Source organism: Heptranchias perlo, chromosome 5 (genome assembly GCF_035084215.1).
Source record: "Heptranchias perlo isolate sHepPer1 chromosome 5, sHepPer1.hap1, whole genome shotgun sequence".
Taxonomy (NCBI): domain Eukaryota; kingdom Metazoa; phylum Chordata; class Chondrichthyes; order Hexanchiformes; family Hexanchidae; genus Heptranchias; species Heptranchias perlo.
In genome coordinates, this window is record NC_090329.1 from 62,418,689 (window position 1) to 62,440,361 (window position 21,673).

The 21,673-nt window shown below is 38.4% G+C and overlaps 1 protein-coding gene across 1 annotated transcript in view; it reads left to right on the forward strand.

Annotated features, from left to right (window-relative positions):
* The window catches only part of cdc5l (CDC5 cell division cycle 5-like (S. pombe)), a 66,288-nt gene that overhangs the window by 25,605 nt on the left and 19,010 nt on the right, over positions 1-21,673 (forward strand). Inside the window, exons 5-13 of the mRNA XM_067984476.1 lie at positions 605-704; positions 2,414-2,632; positions 6,815-6,959; positions 12,446-12,634; positions 15,258-15,406; positions 16,058-16,220; positions 20,387-20,551; positions 20,878-20,958; positions 21,230-21,472. Of these exons, the coding sequence (XP_067840577.1) occupies positions 605-704; positions 2,414-2,632; positions 6,815-6,959; positions 12,446-12,634; positions 15,258-15,406; positions 16,058-16,220; positions 20,387-20,551; positions 20,878-20,958; positions 21,230-21,472 (1,454 nt within the window). The remainder of the gene's footprint in view (positions 1-604; positions 705-2,413; positions 2,633-6,814; positions 6,960-12,445; positions 12,635-15,257; positions 15,407-16,057; positions 16,221-20,386; positions 20,552-20,877; positions 20,959-21,229; positions 21,473-21,673) is intronic.

A 21,673-nucleotide genomic window follows, 5' to 3' on the forward strand; every position in this document is an offset into this window, starting at 1 on the left:
TTGGGGAGGGAGAGACTCAGTTTCCTACCATTTCCAGTTGGTATTATAACAGTAATATACTTAATTCTGTTAATCCCAGATGTTAATGTTAGTGTAAATGGATTTACTAAATGTTCTCGGTCTGAGATTTGACACAGCACACAGATTCATAAGGACTGACTTATTTTTCAGTGTTTATTATTGGTTCGTTTGATATGGTGTTTGGGACTTTAACTGCAGTTTTTTTATACTGAATACTCTTCTTCCCCTTGCATATCCCAGAAATACTGATTTTAGATTGTCCCAGATTACATTCTTTTAAAAACTCAAAGATATTGTAACCAGTATCTCTCCTTGCATTCCCCTCGTGCAATTGTTTTGATTCTGGTTTTGAAGATCTTCAAAGATCTGGTTTCAGTTACACTGGTTTCTTTCATTCACGTGCTCCCTGAATGTTTTTGACCTAATCTTCTAGAATAATTTTGGCACCTAAAATATAGTGATTGAGAAAACCATTTTTTCTTTTTCTCCCCTTGAAAATCTTTTGTAAATTTTAAGATGTTGAGTAAAATGACTACTGCTGTAAACAAAGGATTTGTAACAATTTTCTGCTTTTTATTCTTAGATGAGCTTGAGATGCTCTCTGAGGCTAGAGCTCGTTTGGCTAATACTCAAGGCAAGAAAGCTAAGAGAAAAGCACGAGAGAAGCAGCTTGAAGAAGCCAGGTTAGTCTTTATGACCAAATTTGAACAGCACAATACGTAGCATGTTTTGTGAGCAAATGTCCCTGCTTTCTTTGGGCAGAATCCCACTGTGAGGGACATGTGCATAGATATTATTAAGCTTAGTATTAGACTTATTTTAGAATAAAGTTCACTTCATTTGTACTTTATGCTATATAGCTGGACTGTGGCTGATATGAGTGCCTTATATTATATCATTTTAGTTTCTGGGGTTATTCTTCTGCCTTTATTTATGAGGACTAGTTCATTGTATTACTTGTGGAAGAAAATTAAACAGTTTTCTGGAGCACATTGCATTATTTTCTTAATGCAGATGACCATAGTTTTTTTGTAGTATGGATAAATTTTCACAAATTCTGGACTTCCTCTCATTGTGCTCATTGCCTTGCAGCATCTGAGGATAGTTGTGGCTGCAGGATGATGTCTGAATACGAGGGGAAAAACATTTTTAAAAATTAGCTTGCTTCACCCACAGCTACTGTTGTACTTGGAGTATTAAGCAACATGAACTGACAGCTGTGAAAATGATTGTCGTTTAAATGACTTATTACAAATGCACTAGTTAATCCATAGATCATGGAAGCATGACTCAGCCTTCTTTCAATAATCATAGTGGGAGTACTGTAGTTTGAATAAAATATGCTGTCCTTTAGACTTCAATTATGTGGAGAGACTGGAGAAGCTGGGGTTGTTCTTAGAACAGAGAAGGTTAAGGGAAGATTTGATAGAGGTGTTCAAAATCATGAACGGTTTTGAAGAGTAAATAAGGATGGCAGTGGCAGAAGGACCGGTAACCAGAGGACACAGATTTAAGGTGATTGGCAAAAGAGCCAGAGGCGACATGAGGAAACATTTTTTAACGCAGCGAGTTGTAATGATCTGGAATGCACTGCCTAAAAAGGTGGTGGAAGCAGATTCAATAGTAACTTTCAAAAGGGAATTGGATAAATACTGAAGGGAAAAAAATTACAGGGCTATTGGGAAAGAGCAAGGGAATGGGGCTAATTGGATAGCTCTTTCAACGAGGCAGCACTGGCACGATGGGCCGAATGGCCTTCTCCTGTGTTGGACCTACTGTGATACTTCCTCTTTAAGTATGGTTTCAAACAGGTTGCAAATGCACGTCCTCGCATCTATGGACAATTTTTCTTAAAAAGAAATGAAATATTTTTTTTAAAAATGCAAACTATATAAATATAAAATAACTTGTAATCATTTTTCTGCCTACAATAGCCTAAACATTGCCTGTAAGAGGGGTATTCACCCATGAGAGATATTTTAAAGTACTTTTTTCATCCATTTTTTTCTTCTGTGCTGAAACAAACTTACATCACAGGGTTACATTTAAAATGGATAAAAATACATTTTAACAAAATATATTATTTAATGAAATAAAAAGTAAGTATCACAAACCCACTCCAGAGTAGGTTAAGATTGGCATTATTCTGGTGCTTCCTTTTATGTAATTTTAAAGAACAACAAACATTTGCTAACCTTTATGTATCGGCAGGCTTCAGGATTAGTCTGATCAACCTCAGTTTCCTGACTTGCACACTAATTTGCCTTAATTTTTCTAACTTTGGCATCCATCGGACTGTATATCAAATGTAATTTCTAATCAAATGGGACTGGGAGTGGCAACCTTAATGGTAAATTGATAATCTACGTGTCTATTAACATCTGTTATGTAGACGACTTGCAGCACTTCAGAAGCGCAGAGAACTCCGAGCTGCTGGCATTGAGATACAGAAGAAAAGAAAAAAGAAGAGAGGAGTGGACTATAATGCTGAAATCCCCTTTGAAAAGAAACCTGCTCCAGGTTTTTATGATACTGCTGAGGAAAACTATCAAACGCTTGAACCAGACTTCAAAAGACTTCGTCAGCAACATCTGGATGGAGAGCTAAGATCGTAAGTCACGGCAAAAATACTAAATCATAATTATTCTTAATGTCTACTTTTGCTGTATTTCTGTTATGAAGCCAATTGCTTACTGCATGAAAATGTACATACTGTGCATCTCTTTCTTCACTACGTAGTGCTTTTTATTTGTGTATATATCAAGATGTTACAGTTTGGACCTTCTCCCAACACTTTAAAGTTCTTCACACAGTAAAATGGCAGTTCCCATAAGCAGTCTCTTTTGAGTTGGAATAAAGGTGTTTTCATATATGTGCGTGAATAAGGTAGTGTGCACAGGACTCGCGCTGCACTTGTGATATTGGACACTAGAGATTGCCCATGACATTCTCATTACTCCTTTGAAAGATAGAAAGTACAAGCCACTCAGATCAATATGCACAGGTTAAAACTAATAAACATATTTACAGGTAGAACAGTAAATCAAACCAGTAAAACATGGAAAGCTACTCAAAGTAATACTTAAAACAGTGGAGAGAATCAGTCCACAAGGGGTTAATATGCCCTTTCAGAACATATTACACAGCTTGATGAGCAATAGGATCATTGAAAGAAATTGTCTTCCATAGACCGTCACGTTGTGGAGTTGCTCATGGATGATGTAAGTTTCAGATTTCTGGACAGAACTATAGCTGGGTAAGCAGATGGTTAGATGTAGGGCGGTAAGTAGTTGGAAAGGATGGAAGAGTCAAGGGTGGGTTCTGGATGAGGGATGTGATAACGGCACTTTTGAGGGGTGAGGATTGTACAGAAGGGTGGATACAGGTTGCATAAGAAAGTATAGGATCGTTAAAGACTCTGCAACCCGTGCACTCCCTCAAATATTTATCTAATTCGCCCTTAATTTTTTCCACACTATCTGCCTCCCTGAGCTGTCTGTTTCATATGTTCACCATCCCTGTGTAAAGTCATTAAGTCCAAACTGACCGTTCCTCTTCTAAGTTTGAGCCCATGTTCCTTGGTCGTAGAGTTTGTGACGATCATAAACATATTATTTATCTATTCCCTTAAGGATTTTAACTACTTGAATAATATCTTACCGTAGCTTTCTCCTCTTTGGGTAAACAGCCCATTCTCTTTAACTTCTCCTCTTAGCTCAGATGACTTCAGCTAAGTATCTATTTGATTGCCCTTTCCTGTATCTTGCTGTAGTACACAGTACTCCAGGAGTGGTTGTACCAGTGCTCTGTACAGACTTATCGGTAAAGGCTTTGAACTTGCAGCCTGAATGTAAAACCAGCGATGCTGATCAGCCCCTTGTTTTAGAAACGGCCCAATTTTCAAGATTCGGTGAGCTTTCCTTACTGTTGCTATGCACTGCGCTGTAGGCTTCAATGAACTATTCACCAGATCTCAAAGATCCCTCTCCTGTGTTGCGTCCTATAGTCTAAAACCATTTAATATATATTCTCACTGTTTATTTCCCTTTCCGAGTCTCATTATCATGAATTTTTCCCGATTGGAATGATGTTGGCAAGTATGGGGCTGAAGAGGTAAAGTTGGGAGGTCAGGATCTGGGATCAGAGATCAAAGGAACAGCTTGAAGGCTTCTTGGACAATATGGGTGTGCTGAGGAGGAGATTGGGAAGAAACAGCAGAGAACAGGACTGGAGAGGCTCCTTTGGGTGGAGGACAAGAGGGGGATTGAGGGATAGTCCGAGGAGCCGGTGGCAACTGCCCCTTGGTTTTGAACACAAAAGTAATTTTAGGATTAGCGTTAATCATGTGATGCATTATTAGTGCGCTGCTCCCATCTAATTTTGCACGCTCAGCTTCATTTACATAATGTGATTAAGCTCTCCAGCCACTGGTCCTGAAATTGTGAGTTTAGCATTGGGACAGGGGTGAAAATAGGTTTAAAAAAATCGTGATGCAGCTCATAAAAGTCTGCTTAGAAGGGGTGTTGAATAATTTTAAAGGGATGAGGCCACTTAAAGTTAAACAAGCATTTGGGGGATTAGAGCGTTGGTGATTTTTACGAAGCCTTCTAGTATTTATAATGTACATTTCAGCCTTTGCAAATGCGGTTTGGGTAGTATAAATGCCCAGCAAAACCCAGTGAGTGGCACAATAAAAGTGGAGACACAATACCAAGTTTATGACCAAGGGATGGAGTGGCGGAAAGCTCTGTTTGATGACTACAAAATGGAGTTGTTACAAAATGAAGTGGTTGCTAGGCGGTTGGCCCTGCTTGCCAGTCAGGGAACCCTGTTTAGAGGCAACATTGAAGTATGCCTGGATGCAGATGACTTGAGGTGTATTTGGCTATTGCTGTCAGTGGAGGTGGCTGTTTACCAGGAGGAATAGTGGGAATGGGAGACTGTCTAAGATTTAGTGAAGACAAGAGTGTGAAAGGAGACAGCCCAACAGCAAGGTTGACAGCAATGCTAATTACATCATGACTGGAAGGCCGATGTCCTGGGATGTTTGAATATGACACTGCACTTGTGAGGAGTTAGGGGTGTGATTGTTTCCAGGGTCAGAAGTTGATCATGAAAGGGTTTGAGGCAGGCAATAAAATAGGTAGGAGGAGGAAGATGAAGTGATAGGAGAGAGCCCTATTGTTGATGAAGACTTGAGGTTTAGTGTCCACATATGTTGTCAGGGTCCAGGGGATGAATGCTTGGGAAATAAGAAAGGCACAGAAGTCTGCTGAGAGCAAGGTTGAACTAAGATGGAGGTTGAAATTGCTGAGGATAAGGAGCTGCTTGGTGCAGCAACAGAGGGCAGACAGAAAGGAGAATTTGGCGAGGAAGATGCAGGGGCTGGGGATAGTAGACAAGGAGGATCTTGAAGGAGGGATGCAAAGGAGGGAAATATCCCTAGGTGGATAAGGAGCCAGAGGAGAAGGAGATGGAAAGGAGGCAAAAGAGATTAAACTCCAGGGTAAGTTATCAGACCTGAAAAGCATCAGGAACGAGGAATTAATTTAGGATTTCAGTTGTACATCAATATTGAAGCAGGAATGGTATGAGTTCAAGTATGAGCAATGATCAAGCAGGAAATGCTTCAGACCAGAAGAGTCATGATCGACGAGGTCAGAACTTCTGGGGTCTGCATGCAGAGAGTCCAAGTCTGCATGAAGACCCTGAAATCCAAAGTCATCAAGGCGGTCAGAGAGTAGACCAAGGTCAGCAAGGAGGTCTGTGTGGTGATTAAAGAGTAGAACAGAGTTGGCCTAGATGTTAGTGTACCGGCAGGCCAAGGTAGCAGGGAAACCTCAACACCAACAAAGAAGCAGAAACAGCAGCAGTATGGGAGTTGGGCTAATAGAAGCAGGGAGCATTGATCTGAGCAGTTGAGAGGTCTCCCCATCAAAGACAGTGAGAGAGACTATTAATTGCTGAACAGAGGTGTTGACGTAAACAAAAACAATCCGTTCAGGATAGACTTCTCCCAAAACTATGGTCTGATTATGCAGCCAGTTATTGGTTACCATTGAAGAGAACAAATGGGCTTTCCCTAGACATACAGTTAGTTGAAGCCAACTTTGAAATCACACTTATCTGTCTGCCTACACTCAAAATATATTATTATTGCTCTATATTGATGCAGTGCACTAAAAAAGCACTAGGGACCATGCACTTGTGCCAGGTCTCAAACCTAAAATTATTCCCAACTCCTAATGTTTGTCTGACTCCGTCAAGAAGATTAGTGAGATGGAGTGTGGGCTTTCACTTTTTCACTGAGAAGGGGGTAACTATTGATAACAATATTCCATTTAAAAATTAGTGGCACTAAATGTTTGTGAATATATAATTGGTAGCATTCTGAATGTACAGGTGGATTGAAGCAGTAGTTTTCGCTGCAGCCTTTACTCCCTTTTGTATAATATTGATCAATGTAATCCATGATAATAAAAACAATTTAGAATTCAAAGTAGGCCTGACTGCCCAAAATTTTTCTTACTGCTTAGTTTTAAGATTTACAAGCAAGCCCATCTGTTTCATGAGAACAGGCTTCAGTAAATATTTTTGAGTTCAATTATGTTAGTTTTCAGTTTCTTAGCCATATCAAAATACTGTGTTTTTAAAATACTTTGTAGTAGGTCAGAGAAAAACATGCCATAGCCATTTCACAAATTTAATGGGATGTTAGAGCCTGTGGTTAGCTTTCTAAAATCCTTTCCTGTTTACAAATTGATTGTAATATAAGCTGTTCATTTTTATTTAGTGAAAAAGAAGAATCGGAACAGAAGAAAGATAAGCAGCGTCTGAAAAAGAAGAAGGAATCTGATTTGCCTTCTGCTATATTACAGATCAGTGGTGTCTCTGAGTTTACCAAAAAAAGAAGTAAATTAGTTCTTCCTGCGCCACAGGTAAATAGTGCACATCCTTTCTAAGCACCGCAAAGGTATTAGTTGTGTTTTCTGTGGTGTCATCTGCTTGACGCTACAGTCTTCCAAACATATGAGTAGAGGAAAGCTGCCACTGCACTGTTCCTTAGGGTGCACTCAGGTAGAGACACACAAACATGTGCATGAAATTGGTCTGGCAAATTAAAGGACTCAAAATCTGACCTTGTTACTTAAGTTTTGACACCACATGAATTAAAAATGTCATTTTTAGAATGACTTACCTGGGGAGGAACACTATTTTTCTTACAGCCGTGAACACTACTGCAATGTACCTCACAGTAGATCAGTTGGGCCTTTTCTTTTAAATGGCTACTTTTTCTGTTCTTTTTTAGTCCTACTCTTTTTTGTTTAAGTACCACACACTGTAAAACCTCCCAAGTTTCTCATCCTGAACTTTTATATAAAAATATGATTTTTACCTTCCCTCACTATGTTTTCACTTGGTGTTCTTTTCATCATAATTGTCCTAACTCCCTCTTTCTTACTCTCTTATTCCAACACCATATTCTGCGCACTGCACTCACCAGCAGCAAATTTTGTGGCATCATCTAAATTTCTTTCTGAAACTTTTCGACTGTTGCCCCTCAAAATGTACCCAGTATTCGATTTTTACTACCCGCTCACCTCTGCAACCATTTTGGTATTCAGTACCACCAACCAGTCCAGAGTCCAACTGGTTCCTCCCCTAATGTTTCCGATCCCTCCATCATTTAAGTGTTACTCCCCAGCCATCATATTTCTAACTTCACATTTGCCTTCAAAATAACAGGGAAACTAACACAAAAATGTAAAATTGTATTAATACTTCTAGTATACAATTTAAATGCATAATACTACATACAAATTCCATGTTACTTTACACATTATTAAAAAAAAATGCAAGATTTTTACATATGGATACACACTATACGATTTACATATTTCACTTTTTTTCCCATACCTCTGTATGAAAACCTTCTAATATGTTATTTTATCCCAATAGCTTACATTCATTTAATTTTTTTTATATAACATCTATTTTTATTTAAAATGACGCATTCTCCGTCTAATACTTCTACCCTTCTGAAACAACATACCATTTGACTTCCTATGTGCAATGTCACGGGAGATTGACTAGGAATATATTTTTAAAAATCTTGTGTCTGTACACACTGCCTGTCAACTTTTTCTAATTTAACTTCCTCTGTTCACATTTAAAATGGAAACTGCCTAATATAAACTTGTCGCCCTGTAGTTATAGGAGTGTTATTATAGCGTGAGCAAGTGTACATAGGCAGTTTCCATTATCAATATGGAAATAGGAAGTTATAATGGATATAAAAATTGAAGACAGAATGTCTGACTTTATAAAGGGGCTGACTTACATCTGTGTGCTCTGGTCCAATTCTCTCCAGCCTCTATCCCTGCTTCACTTGAATACTACACCTGGTCTTGACTTCCCATGTGCAACATCATGGTCGATCGACCAGTGTATTTGTATCTGTGTATGTGTGTGTGTTCACTGCAAACTGTTTCCCCATGCGCATATAATGACCATCAGTGGTCTCATTGTTCAGCTCATGGGGACTGGTTTATTGCAGTTACTATATTCAGTAACTTTGACATATATTGCTGAAATATATACCCCAATGATGAACTGCTGCTATAGCTGTCAGTAATTTGAATAAACTGGATCATGATGAGCACATGGCTGTTTTGCACTGTGATAGCTTGGTGCACCATAGCTGCTCATGTTAACACTATAATAGTACAAAACAGCCATTTGCTCATCATGATCCAGATTATTCACATACATTTAATCTAAAGACACAGCTTGGTACACCATAGCTGCACATATCATCAGCTCTGTGTCTTTAAATTAAATGTCTGTGCATCAGTGTGGCTGTTCGGGTTTAAATGTTGACTTCACTGCTTGCTGTTGTATGTCTGTGCATCCTGAGTCATTGGCACTAAACCCTTCAGTACTTTTCACAACAATCAGTTTAACAACAATTCAATTGAAAATAGAAGAACACATTTGATGGGATCCATAGGTTAGAATGAACCTAAGAATCCATTTATTATCTTGATTCTTAAAAAGTTTGATATTTCTTAACCTGGAAATTGCATTAAAGTGGCATATCCAGTTTTGAGGAGTAATGTATTTCGTTGGTCTTTTGCTGTGCAGTTTTACTTTCTCTTCACAAATAACTCTCAAATTATCTAATGGACATTGTCCAATGGTATCAGAAACCCTCCTTTTGTAAAATAAGAACGGAACGAGATTGAGCCCAAAGAACATGTCAATCTGTGATTATACTCTGATTTCTTTTCCAAGTATTTTAAACATTTGAAGATATGGATAAAGAAGTGAATTTGACATTAGCCACCTGTTATGTGCACAACAGGCTTGGATGTCTCTAATATCCTTTTTTTAAAAAAAATAACATTGATTATGTGATATGAGGTGGCAGCAATTTGTCCAATTGTAAAATTGCTCTAACTGTATTTTTAATTAAACTTCAGTTCCATCTGGAACAGAGAATTTAGTTGGGGCAAGTGTTTATCCCTAGTAATATACACACAGATAAATGCCGACTCAGAAGAACACTGTTGTGCACAAGTGTACAACCTGACTTGGCAGCTGCTCTTTTGTAAAATTAACTTCGGCTATTTCCTTTCTAATTGCATCTGTTGCTACATTTCAAATTGTATGTGGCAAGTAAAATGCTGACCCTAGACAGTCTGGATGGCCTTTGGTTGTCAAAAGGTCAAAAAATAATTTTTAAAACCTGGTTTGCATTCTCTAGTCTTCACTTTGTGATTAGACTGGAGACAATCACCCTAACTAGAGATTTTGAAGCTATTACTATCTTTTACGGTCCCTCACATGAAATTCCCATTTTCCCTGAGGCTGCACAACTTAAATAGTTTTCCTTCTTCAAAATTCATACATCTGATTGTGTGAATTGCACACTTGCAGATATAATTTGATAACTTTTGCATAGCGAACCTTGAAGGATATGTAATGGTGACTTTTATCTGTCCTGTGTGACTACTCTTCCTTCCTCTGTCCCCCTTAAGTAACACCATGTGCTGAACAGATGAGGCCACAGTCTTTGTACAAAAAAAAATTTCAACCTTCTCATTCTAACAAACTGTTAAGGTCTGTGAAGACCAGGAAATAAATCAAGCCTGAGAAGGTGAACTCCTTATAAGCACCAATTCATTGGTCTCCATAGCTTGTGTTAGTAATAAGAATTAGCAATAATTATTACTTGAGCTGTTATATTTGCATTACTTGCATTATTTGCATCTTTTCCCCTGTCTACTTACCTGTCCAAAGATCCCACTGCAAACACACTTCGTGGCGTCCACCCTACCTACAGACTTTGTTCTAAAGGTGACTCAAGATGTTTAGAAGGTTCTCTATATTGTTAAGTCAGAAAGTAAATTCCTCCTTCCAGCTAAAGAAACCTTGAGTTGGCACTCATGGAGTTTTAAACAGTTAGTTATCTCACCAACTTCCTCTACAAAATCTCCTTGTTGTTGCACCCCCCCCACCAAAGTTTAATGCTGATTATACTTCTCTTTTAATTTCATTGGGTGCTTCCCTTTTCATTTGTACTTATACGTATGACAATCTTGTAAAACTATTTTTGACTTTGGTATATCTTGTTATCTAAAAACACGTATCTTTCTATCTTTCACCAAACCCAAAAGCAAATGGCAGAATCATTACTTGGTTTCTAATGTTTTGTCTGGTGCTGATGAAAATCAATTGAAAACCTTGATAACTAATACCTCCATAGCATAAGGCATGGAAATAAGTGGAAAAATAGACTTAATTTTAAAAACTAAACTTTTCGTGTATAGTATGTTAGATTTTAGAAACTTCCAGACAATGCACTCAAAAGGTGGTGTTCCTTACAAATATGGTGCCCATACATCACTCATAAGGAGTAGACTCAGTCAGCTAAGACCTGCCCTGACAGACATAGCAAGGATGTGCTCCTCTTTTCAATGCATCACACAGGTTCATCTTTTCCAGCAGACAAATTGAAGATGTAAGAAATTCTGCAGACAATGTGTACATTATGTAGGGCCTCACATCGAAACAATGACAACACTGAAAGAACTCTACCTCAATCTATCATTCTGTAAGAATAATGGATATTTCACAGTCTGCAAAAGTAACGTTACACACTAAATAAAATTCTAAAAATTGTGCATGTATTTTTTATATACACACACACACACACACACACACACACACACACACACAGAGTCATGATGAACCTTTATAAAACACTGGTTCGGTCACAACTGGAGTATTGTGTCCAGTTCTGGGCACCGCACTTTAGGAAGGATGTGAAGGCCTTAGAAAGGGTGCAGAAGAGATTTACTAGAATGATTCCAGGGATGAGGGACTTTAGTTACGTGGATTGACTGGAGAAGCTGGGATTGTTCTCCTTGGAACAGAGAAGGTTGAGAGGAGATTTGATAGAGATATTCAAAATTATGAAGGGTCTAGACAGATTAGTTAGAGAGAAACTGTTCCCATTGGCGGAAGAGTCAAGAACGAGAGGACATAGATTTAAGTTGATTGGCAAAAGAACCAAAGGAGACATGAGGAAAAACTTTTTTCCACAGCGAGTGGTTAGGATCTGGAATGCACTGCCAGAGGGGTGGTGGAGGCAGAATCAATCATGGCCTTCAAAAAGGAACTGGATAAGTACTTGAAAGGAAATAATTTGCAGGGCTACAGGGATAGGACGGGTGAGTGAGACTAGCTGGATTGCTCTTGAATAGAGCAGGCATGGACTCAATGGGCCAAATGGCCTCCTTCCATGCTGTAACTTTTCTGTGATTCTATGATAAGATACCCATAGCCATCCATTTTTTGTTCCTTGTATGTTATTAGAATGTACTGAGAGTTTAAATGTCGGCAGCTGTTTCTTCTTCATCCCACTCAATACAGGAAATCCCGTGCTTAATAAATCTCATAGCGACTATAGTTACCATTCAACAGAAGTTCTGAACTACCCACTTGAAGTGGTCCCTGCAGTTTTGTGCATAATAGCTACATAGCTGATTTCCCCCCCCCACTGCTTTGAGGTGTAATCTTTTTTACTTTCTTCTCACTATATAGCACTACATATCACATCATCTCAATCTGAAGTGGGACTATCTCACTTTCAGTATAATTATCTGTCTTGTATCTTTGATATAAGCAGCAAATAGTCAGAGAGCTATTGCATATGAATTACCTGACATCATAATGCATTTGTGACTTTGTCACTTTACCATTCTTTGCTAAGTTTCAGGTTGGATAAATATCATCCAACAGGTTTCAGATGTACACATAATAGTTGTATATTTTTTAATAGGACCTGTAAATGTCATAATACTAATGGAATTGAAGCTCTGTTATCCAATAAAGAATTATTTGTGTTTCTTTTTAAAAGATCTCTGATGCTGAGCTGGAAGAAGTAGTCAAAATTGGTCAGGCTAGTGAGATGGCCTGTCAGACTGTCGAAGAATCTGGAATTCCAAACTCTGCCTCCAATGCACTCCTTTCTGAATATAACATTGCCAATGCTGGTTTGAGTTTGCGAACCGCACGCACTCCTGCAGCCCAGGATCGTATTCTCCAGGTAATCAAACCATATTAAGCTGAACTGGTGCAGATTTTGTATTGGAACACATTGTGCATTGTCATTGTATGGAGTCTTTATGCATATACTTTACCCACAGTACAATTATCACTGTAATGCTCCTGAATTCTTATGGATGGATAAATGCTGTCTGTAACTTTTTCTATTTTTTGGGCGAGATCCTTGTCTTGGATGAAGTGTGGAGTTCTTTCATTCCCTCATCTGAGTCGTTATGACGTTCACAAAACTCATTATATTGTGTTTTCTGACCTGAAGTTACACTATTGCAGCCTAAAGTTTCCGTGGATAATTCATTTTTTTAAAATACAAACAAGTAATTGTAGAAGAGTAGTACCGGCCCTTTTAAATTGATTAGTTCTGGAGGCTAAGAAACCTTTTGTATTTAAGATTTTTTTCCACCAACTTTTATTCTGTCTTCTGAAGCTGTTCCAAGGCCACCAGCAACCTTGGTACCTTGCCTAAATACTCATTATTCACATGAGAGCCTTGACGGCAGGTGTCACGGGCTACTGGTCTACACAAGGCATCACAGCTGAGTCAGATCCTTTGTCCACACATGAGCACTTCCAGCAGGGATCATTGAACCAGTTCAGGACTGGGAACTGTAGCTTATTTTCCTTTCTCTAACCCAGTGGCAATGAGGCCAGTGGTAGCATCGCTAATGCTGTGCTGGCTGAAATGACCTAACTCAGCACATCTCCGGGATCGAATCTCGGACTTTCCTGGTATTCATGGTTCAGCTTCTCCCTAATAAGCTCAATGAGCCAAATAAAAAAAAATCAAATTTTGCATTTTGACTGGAATGTAGCGAGGCTTATTGGAAGACTACAAGGTAGCAAAACACAGATTAGAGCTCTGCTTTGCTCTTGTTCTTTTTCACTAGAAAAGGGAATAGTGCCAGAGGGCTGGCAGTCAGCTAGTGTTATTCCTATATTTAAAAAGAGAGATAGAACAAGTCTAGGGAACTATCGACCAGTTAGCTTAATGTCGATGGTAGGAAAGATAACAGAATTTTTGCTCAAAGATGTAATAAAAAGACATCTAGAGAACGAAAATAAAATAAAGAATGGTCAGCATGGATTTTGGAAGGGACTGTCATGCTTGACCAACCTTATTGAATTCTTTGAAGAAGTAACAGAAAGAGTAGACGAGGGTAATGCAGTAGATGCAATATATTTGGATTTTCAAAAGGCCTTCGATAAGGTACCGCATTGTAGACTCATGGCTAAGGTCAGAGCATGTGGAGTCGGGATAGGTAGCAGAATGGATAGCAAGTTGGCTACAAAACATAAAACAGCGAGTAGGGGTTAAGGATAGCTACTCAGGCTGGCAAAAGCTGGGAAGTGGTGTTCTACAGGGATCGGTGCTGGGACCACTGTTGTTCACAATTTTCATTAACGATTTGGGAATCTGAAGTACAATTTCAAAATTTGCAGATGACACCAAATTGGGGGGGTATAGTTAATACAAAGCAAGAATGCGTCAAAATGCAAGAGGACAATAATAAACTTACAGAATGGGCGTGTATTTGGCAAATGAATTTCAATATAGATAAATGTGAGGTGGTGCATTTTGGTGGGAAGAATAAGGAGGCCATATACTGCTTGGATAGTAAGAATCTAAATGGGATAGAGGAGCAAAGGGATCTAGGGGTACAGATGCACAAATCACTAAAAGTAGCGATGCAGGTTAGTAAGGCCATAAAAAAAAGGCGAATCAAGCACTAGGGTTTATTTCTAAAGGGATAGAATTGAAAAGCAAAGAAGTTATGTTAAACTTATATAGAATCCTGGTTAGACCACGCTTGTAGTATTGTACACAGTTCTGGTCTCCATATTATAGAAAGGATATAGAGGTATTGAAGAGCATGCGAAAAAGATTCACAAGGACGATACCAAAACTGAGATGATATCCTCATCAGGAAAGCTGAACAGGCTCTTTTCTCCAGAAAAGAGAAGGCTGAGGGGTGACCTGATAGAGGTCTTTACGCTAATTATAGGGTTTGATAGAGTCGATATGGAGAAAATGTCCCCACTTGTCGGGGAATCCAAAACTAGAGGTTATAAATATAAAACAGTCGCTAATAAACCAAGTAGGGAATTCAGAAGAAACTTCTTTACCCAGAGAGTGGTAAGGATGTGGAAAGTACTACCACAAGGAATAGTTGAGGCAAATAGCATAGATGCATTTAAGGAGAAGCTAGATAAGCACATGAGGGAGAAAGGAATAGAAAGGTATCCTGATAGGGTTAGATGAAGTAGGGAGGGAGGAGGCTCGTGTGGAGTATAAACGCCAGCATAGGCTAGTTGGGCTGAATGGCCTGTTTCTGTGCTGTAATTTGGATGTAATTCAATGTTGTACTAATGTAGGGAGGTACTAAGCTCTTTCAAGGGTACGAATTTGAGAGGATTTGACAGGGGTCTATTCTTGTACACCACTGGTGTACTGCTGGCTCAGAGCAGGATTGGTGGAATGCTAAAAATGGGTTCCTTGGCTGACTTCAGCCATAGTTGAGTGATCTCCGGAGAAAGATGGGGAGCGTGAGCAGAAAAATTAGATGGTTGTTAAAGTGCCTTTTTCTATTTTGCACTTCATTGTATAGGAAGCTCAGAACTTGATGGCACTGACGAATGTTGATACACCTCTAAAAGGTGGATTGAACACCCCTCTCCATGAAAGTGATTTCTCTGGAGTAACCCCACAACGACAGGTGGTTCAGACACCGAACACTGTGCTTGCTACACCTTTCAGGTAAATGTTTATATGTGTTTTCTTAATACAACAATTTAATATATTTTCAACCAGCTTTGGATTAAAAAGTCAGAATTTTTGTTTTTTTTGGGGGAGGAACTGATAAAAGATTGATATCTGACTTATTTGCCAAATTTGACTTGTGTAAAGTTTGCTCTATTTTTGAACTTCGTTTTTATTTTCATATTGCACAGTGATATTAATAACTTCTAGATTATGTGCAACACAGACCACAGAGCATCTGCGTTGACTCTTGAAAAGAGAAATTACAATCCATCTCCTTGCATCATTATTTATGTTCAGGTCTTGAAAATTGAGTGGAGAATGATAAACCAGATCATAAGAAGTGTAGATCTGGATAGCATTGTTTCCAGTAAAACATATCCTTTATCTCCTTCCTGCCATGGTGGAGGGGGCAGAGAAACACCATGTAAGAATAAAGCAAAACAGCATTTCAAATGGAAAGCTGGAGGGGAATGATACCCTCACTATAATAACCAGTAGTCAGTACATTAATTGGGTTTTTAAGTAGCATCTGCATTGGAAACCCATCACCTTTTCAGCTTTTATTCGATTATTTGAAAGAGAGGAGTTTTTGCAAAGTGAATGACATTTAATAAGAGAAAAAATATTTTATTTTAAAATGTTTAGGACTCCAACACATGGTAGTGATGGTTTGACTCCACGTAGTGGAATGACACCTAAACCCGGCGTTGCAGTGACCCCAGGAAGGACTCCTTTACGAGACAAATTGAATATCAATCCAGGAGAGGAAATGGTGGATTATAATGATCCTTCATACACCAAACAACTGGTAGGACAAGTGTTTATTTCTAGAGTTCGTCCCTATGCTTTTATATTAGTACATTGATGTACACACAATGACTCATCTGAGCTTAAGTACTTGCCCTAACTAAAATTCCTCCACATATGCTGCACTTGCATTATGCTGTATAGATAGCAATATTCTAAGCAATTTTTCCCTTCAATTTGTTTTTATTTAGATAAGGCTTGTAGTTTTGAGTTGATTTTAATTTGAGGTCAAATACCTTTACTTTAAAAGCTTTCAGTACAGATTGAATGCTAATGCTTTGCAGTGTATTAAATGTATTAAAGCAGGAGAGATGTAGAATATTTGTCTAATTAATTAATTACTTCTAACCAGTGAAACTTTTATCACCTGCATTGCTAAATAGTTTGGTTATTTCTGCTTGCCTTTTTAGTCCTGAGGTAATTAACTTATCCAAAATGAAAGAGAAAGCCTGACTTGATTTATATTATGTAAAGTACATTTAATCTATTGGTCCAAAATTTCACTGCCTTCTGTTACACTGTTACAAAAAGGACATATAAACAGTAAGAGAAATCTTTGCAGAGATTTTGTACTGAACTATTTTCACCGTTATTTAGTCTGTTGATTTAGCAGGTTTTTAAAAAAAATGTCATTCATTGTCGTCACTAGCAGATAATCCAGCCAATGTGTAGGTACAGTATTGTAGATCATCTGAAGAGCCTTTTTTTTGTTTTGTCAATTTTCTCTCCTTTTTCTCCCCTTCTCTTGTGAAGATGTCTGCTGCTGTTTGGGTAAGGATCCATGGTTATTGTTCATCCCTTGATATCTCACCCAAGTGTCCTTTCTTTGTATGTAACTCTTGATGGTGAGCATGGCCAGGCTTTTTGACCAGAGGGAAGGCACCACAGCCCACCCTGATCTACTTTCTGGCAGGAGTCACCAGTAATGGCGTGTATGGTAGCATAGTGGTTATGTTTTTGTTTTCATTCTCGAGATGTGTGTGTTGCTGGCAAGGTTAGTGTTAATTGCCCAGCCCTAGTTGCTCTTAAGAATGTGGTGTTGAGCCTTCTTGTTAAACTGGACTAGTAATCCAGAGAGTGTGAAAATAAAAAATTGGTATCAGTGAAAGTGACCATGATGCTGTCAGATTGTCTTAAAAACCTAATGTCCTTTTAGGGGAGAAAAAGTGCCATCTTTACCTGGACTGGCCTATGTGTGACTCCAATCCCACACCAACGTGGTTAACTCTTAACTGCCCTCTGACATGGTCTACCAAGCCACTCCGTTGTATGGAAACCTGGGCAACTAGGGATGGGCAATAAATGCCAGCCTTGCCAGCAATGCCCATATCCTGAGAGTGATTAATTTTTTTAAAAATTAACAGTAGGAACCCTGACTGATTTTCCTCTCCTTAACAGCAACTACTTGCATTTACATTGCTCCTTTAACGTTGAAAATTGTCTTAAGGTGCTTCACAGATGGCCGTATAGTGAGAGGCACAGGAAGGGAGCAGTGGGCGATACTTCTGTTCTGGGATTGGGAACATTCCAGTGATTATAGAAAAGTCACAGCTTGCCTCAAGTTTTCAATATTTTGTGTGGCTGTTCAGAGCTAAGTAGTAAACAAATGATCGCCAAAGGGGAGCTTAAAATGCATTTCCTAGTATCTGCCTGATTGGTTCACCGTTTCTACTGTAAAAAACACCCAATCAAAGAATGAACATGAGAATTTGACCACCCACTATCTAGACAATTCTCAGTCTGATATACATCTGAAAATCTTCATACAGTAGAGATTGGAATTTTGAGAAGTTCTTGAAAGAGTTCTACTCCCTCTTGGAATACTGCAGTGGGGTAGTTACTTTTAGATCACTGGCTCAGTCATCTTTGTAGGTTGATTCATCTTTCTAGATGAGATGTGCCTTTCTCTATGGCTAGGGGTTCCTCTCCATGCATCATTCTGTTTTACTGGTTTCTGTCACTTAGCCTCTGGCTATCTGGGGTGGGGAGGGTGTTGCCATTTTGTGTGTTAGCTTTTTTGATACCCTTCCGCAGGTTGGAGTTGGGCCTCTCTTAAGGATCAGATTTTATTAAACTAAGTGTTTTGGTTGGTCACAGTCATAATGGTTTTGAAATTATCAACAAGCCCTATCCAATAGAATAAATCTCTACATACTAATTTATTTATCTGATTTTGACAGTTAATTATCTGGCAGCCTTATCCTGAGCTTTATGTTACATTGCTATCACTGAGATGGCCTTCATTATGGTTTTTAATTTTCACATGTGCTGTTCTAAACTTGTTGAAATATCAAAAGTTGCAACAGAGAAAAGTTTGCCACCTCTTTAAGTTTATCATTCTAGTTATTATTGTGCCCTTTTAAATGAACAGTTGCTCCTTCCTCAGGTTTTTAAAATCTTAGACCAACTTGAATGTAGTGGCTGAAATCCAATTCTGCATTATTTATTATGAAATACATTCTGGAAGAAAAAATTGCTCAAATTGGGACCTTGAAAAGAAGATAGTGAACTGTATAAGACTGTGGCCAGTAAGGGTAAGCTATATTTTAAGATTCAAAAGGAATCAAACGAACGAAGCTGGTGTTCTAGAGTTGTGTTCTGGATGTCGAAAAGACAGGAGATATCACGGTCACAACTACCTCAGTGTCTACAATGTCGATTTCAGTACATCACTCAGCCAATCATTAGTGATAACACAGGACTATAAGAGGTGGCATGAAGAAGCTGTGAATATTCAGACAGCTTATTTCTAGCTCAAATATAGTGATAAAGAAATACAGAATGTGAGATGCTCGTTTCATTACATATGTGCAGTATATTGATCGGATCTTTTTTATGCAGTTCTTTGATTTTTCTGATTGGCAATGGATGCATTTATACTGCAAGTTTAGCAGCAGTGTAAAGCAATTCTGGCTTTGAATTGATGCTAAACTGGTTGTATTAATCTAGTTGGGGCCCGACCTGACTCCAGAGAGCAAAGGAGTGTGACTTACTGGAGGGGGGCAGTTTCACACAAGTTCAGTTTGACAACCTCATGGCATGTAAATCCAACACATTCTCAAACGTGGTCGACAAAGAGCTATTCCCTCCTAACCTCTTTCTAAACATTAAAATTTTAATGGTGGGAAGAGAACTCTGCCTATGTCTGTATCCAGGCATGCACACAACTCTCGTCTGAGCAAGACTGTTACTATTCCAGCCAGGCAGGAACCACACAGTGTAAACTCAGCTGGAACTCTAACTGCAGCTATTAATCTGAGGTGCAGTGTTAATGCATTCAATCTATTCATACTTTTTTTCCCCCCCTCTTACCAACATTTTCTGTTCCTCTCCTGAATTTGTTGATTACTTGCTGGGGTATAGATTCAATGCTGCCTGGCACTCCCAGATTTATCAGCTTGTATATGAGCTTTGAAAATGAGTGTGGGCAGTATAACACCAAAGCTGACACTTGTAGCACAGGTTGCTGGATAGCAGTTAGGAGTGAAGACCTTGCCTAACTTTCTTCCTTCTGTCCTTTCTCCTCTTAACCCCAATTCAAGAATGCTGATGCCAGTTGTGAGTCCTGTACCATAACTACAGCTGAGATCTGCTAACACAGTGCAGATCGGGAAATGAACTTGGGACCTTCTAGTGTGCTTGGCTCATGCTAATCACTGGGTAAATTTACCAAGCCATCAGGACCCTGTTGCAGTTTTCCTTCCAATGCTGAAAACTCACCAGCTTAAAGTGAGATCTGTCTGCTTTTGATAGATAGATTTAAAAGGTGCAATTGTTTTCCTCCATTTTCTCTTTGGAACGATCTGCTCTGGTGATTATGCAGAAAACTAAGTAACCCTATACCTGCCAACCTCAAAAGCTGGCAAAAACTAATAACAACCTCATTCTGCTATAGTCTTTCCACCAAAATAAAAAAAACAATATCACAAAAGAGGAATGTTTGAAAAATGAATAATATTTGGGTTATGTAATTGAAAAAAAGATTTGGTTCAGAATTCCTTGTAATTGTACCGTCAAATTTTCAAGATTTTTTTTTACACAGCTTTGATATTAAAGATACAATATTGAAATCCAACATCCATATTTTATCAAACCTACAACTACTTGTGTTTTCACTCTGGATTTTGCTAACGTTGCCCCAACACTTATACTTAATTTTGCTTGTAGGAAAGAGAGCATCGTGAGCAGCTGCGAATGGGTCTGCTGAACCTTCCTACTCCAAAGAATGACTTTGAAATTGTGCTACCAGAGAACGCAGAGCGAGAGCTTGAGGAGCAGGAGACTGAAGATAATTTCATAGAAGATGCTGCTGATGTGGAAGCTCGTAGACAAGTAAGCTTCTTCACGAGCTCTACTAAAGTGGTCTTTTTGAAATTCTTTCTTGTGTACTTTAATGCATAGTACTTTGAATTTACTGAATCACATTTTACTAGTAGGGATTTCATTGAATCACATGGCCAGTATTTGAATTCTAGAAACTGATCTGTTCTTTAACTAATGACCTGCTGATAGGTCATTGGAATAGTACAGTATGTTTAGCATGAGATGAACAAGCAGATCCTGTGTATATGTTCAACAGCATTAATTTGCAACGTATTTGTATTTTAAAGCGGAATGAGTGTTTGTAATTTTCAGAAGTTTCATTATTTCCTTTTCAGGCAATGAAAGATGCTGAACGAGAGAGGGAATTAAAAAAGAGACACCAATCAGTACAACGAAATTTTCCAAGGCCTTCAGATGTGAGTATAAAACTTGCAATTTTATATTAAGTATAGGCAGAAAATACACATGGAATTGAAAACTAGTAAATCACATCCTACAGAAAGTGAAAAGGACTGCTATAGCAATGGAAGAATTGCATTATTAAAAGCTGGCAAAAGTAACATAGTGGAAGACCTATGAATAACATTTTTAGAATTTGTAAGATTAGTCATCCTGTAGATAAGTACAGAAGTGTTCTTTCAAAATATGAAATTGTAGTGTATAAGTCACATTTTCTTTTAATTTTAGGTAAATGAAACCATCTTACGGCCTCTGAATGTTGAACCACCTCTGACTGAGATGCAGAAAGCTGAAGAAATAGTGAAGAAAGAAATGATTATTATGCTTCACTATGATACACTTCATCATCCATATGTAGACCAGTTTGGTAAAAGAGGAAAAGGAGTAGGACTAAGCTCTAACAATGCTGAGCATATTGCTTTCCTGGAACACAATGGATATGAAAAAATCAGTAAAGAAGACATGAAAAAGGTTTGTTGACTGTTGTAATGTTTCAAATAGAACTTGCAACCAATGATAGAACTTGGATGATGGAACATTCTATTGAGTGAATAAAATCTGAAGAGATATGGAACAAAAGAAAACTTAATTTTCTAAAGTTTCCATCTAAGAAGGAATAATTCCAGAACTTGGGGCTCTTAATTATGAGTGAGATACTTAGAGCTTGCACTT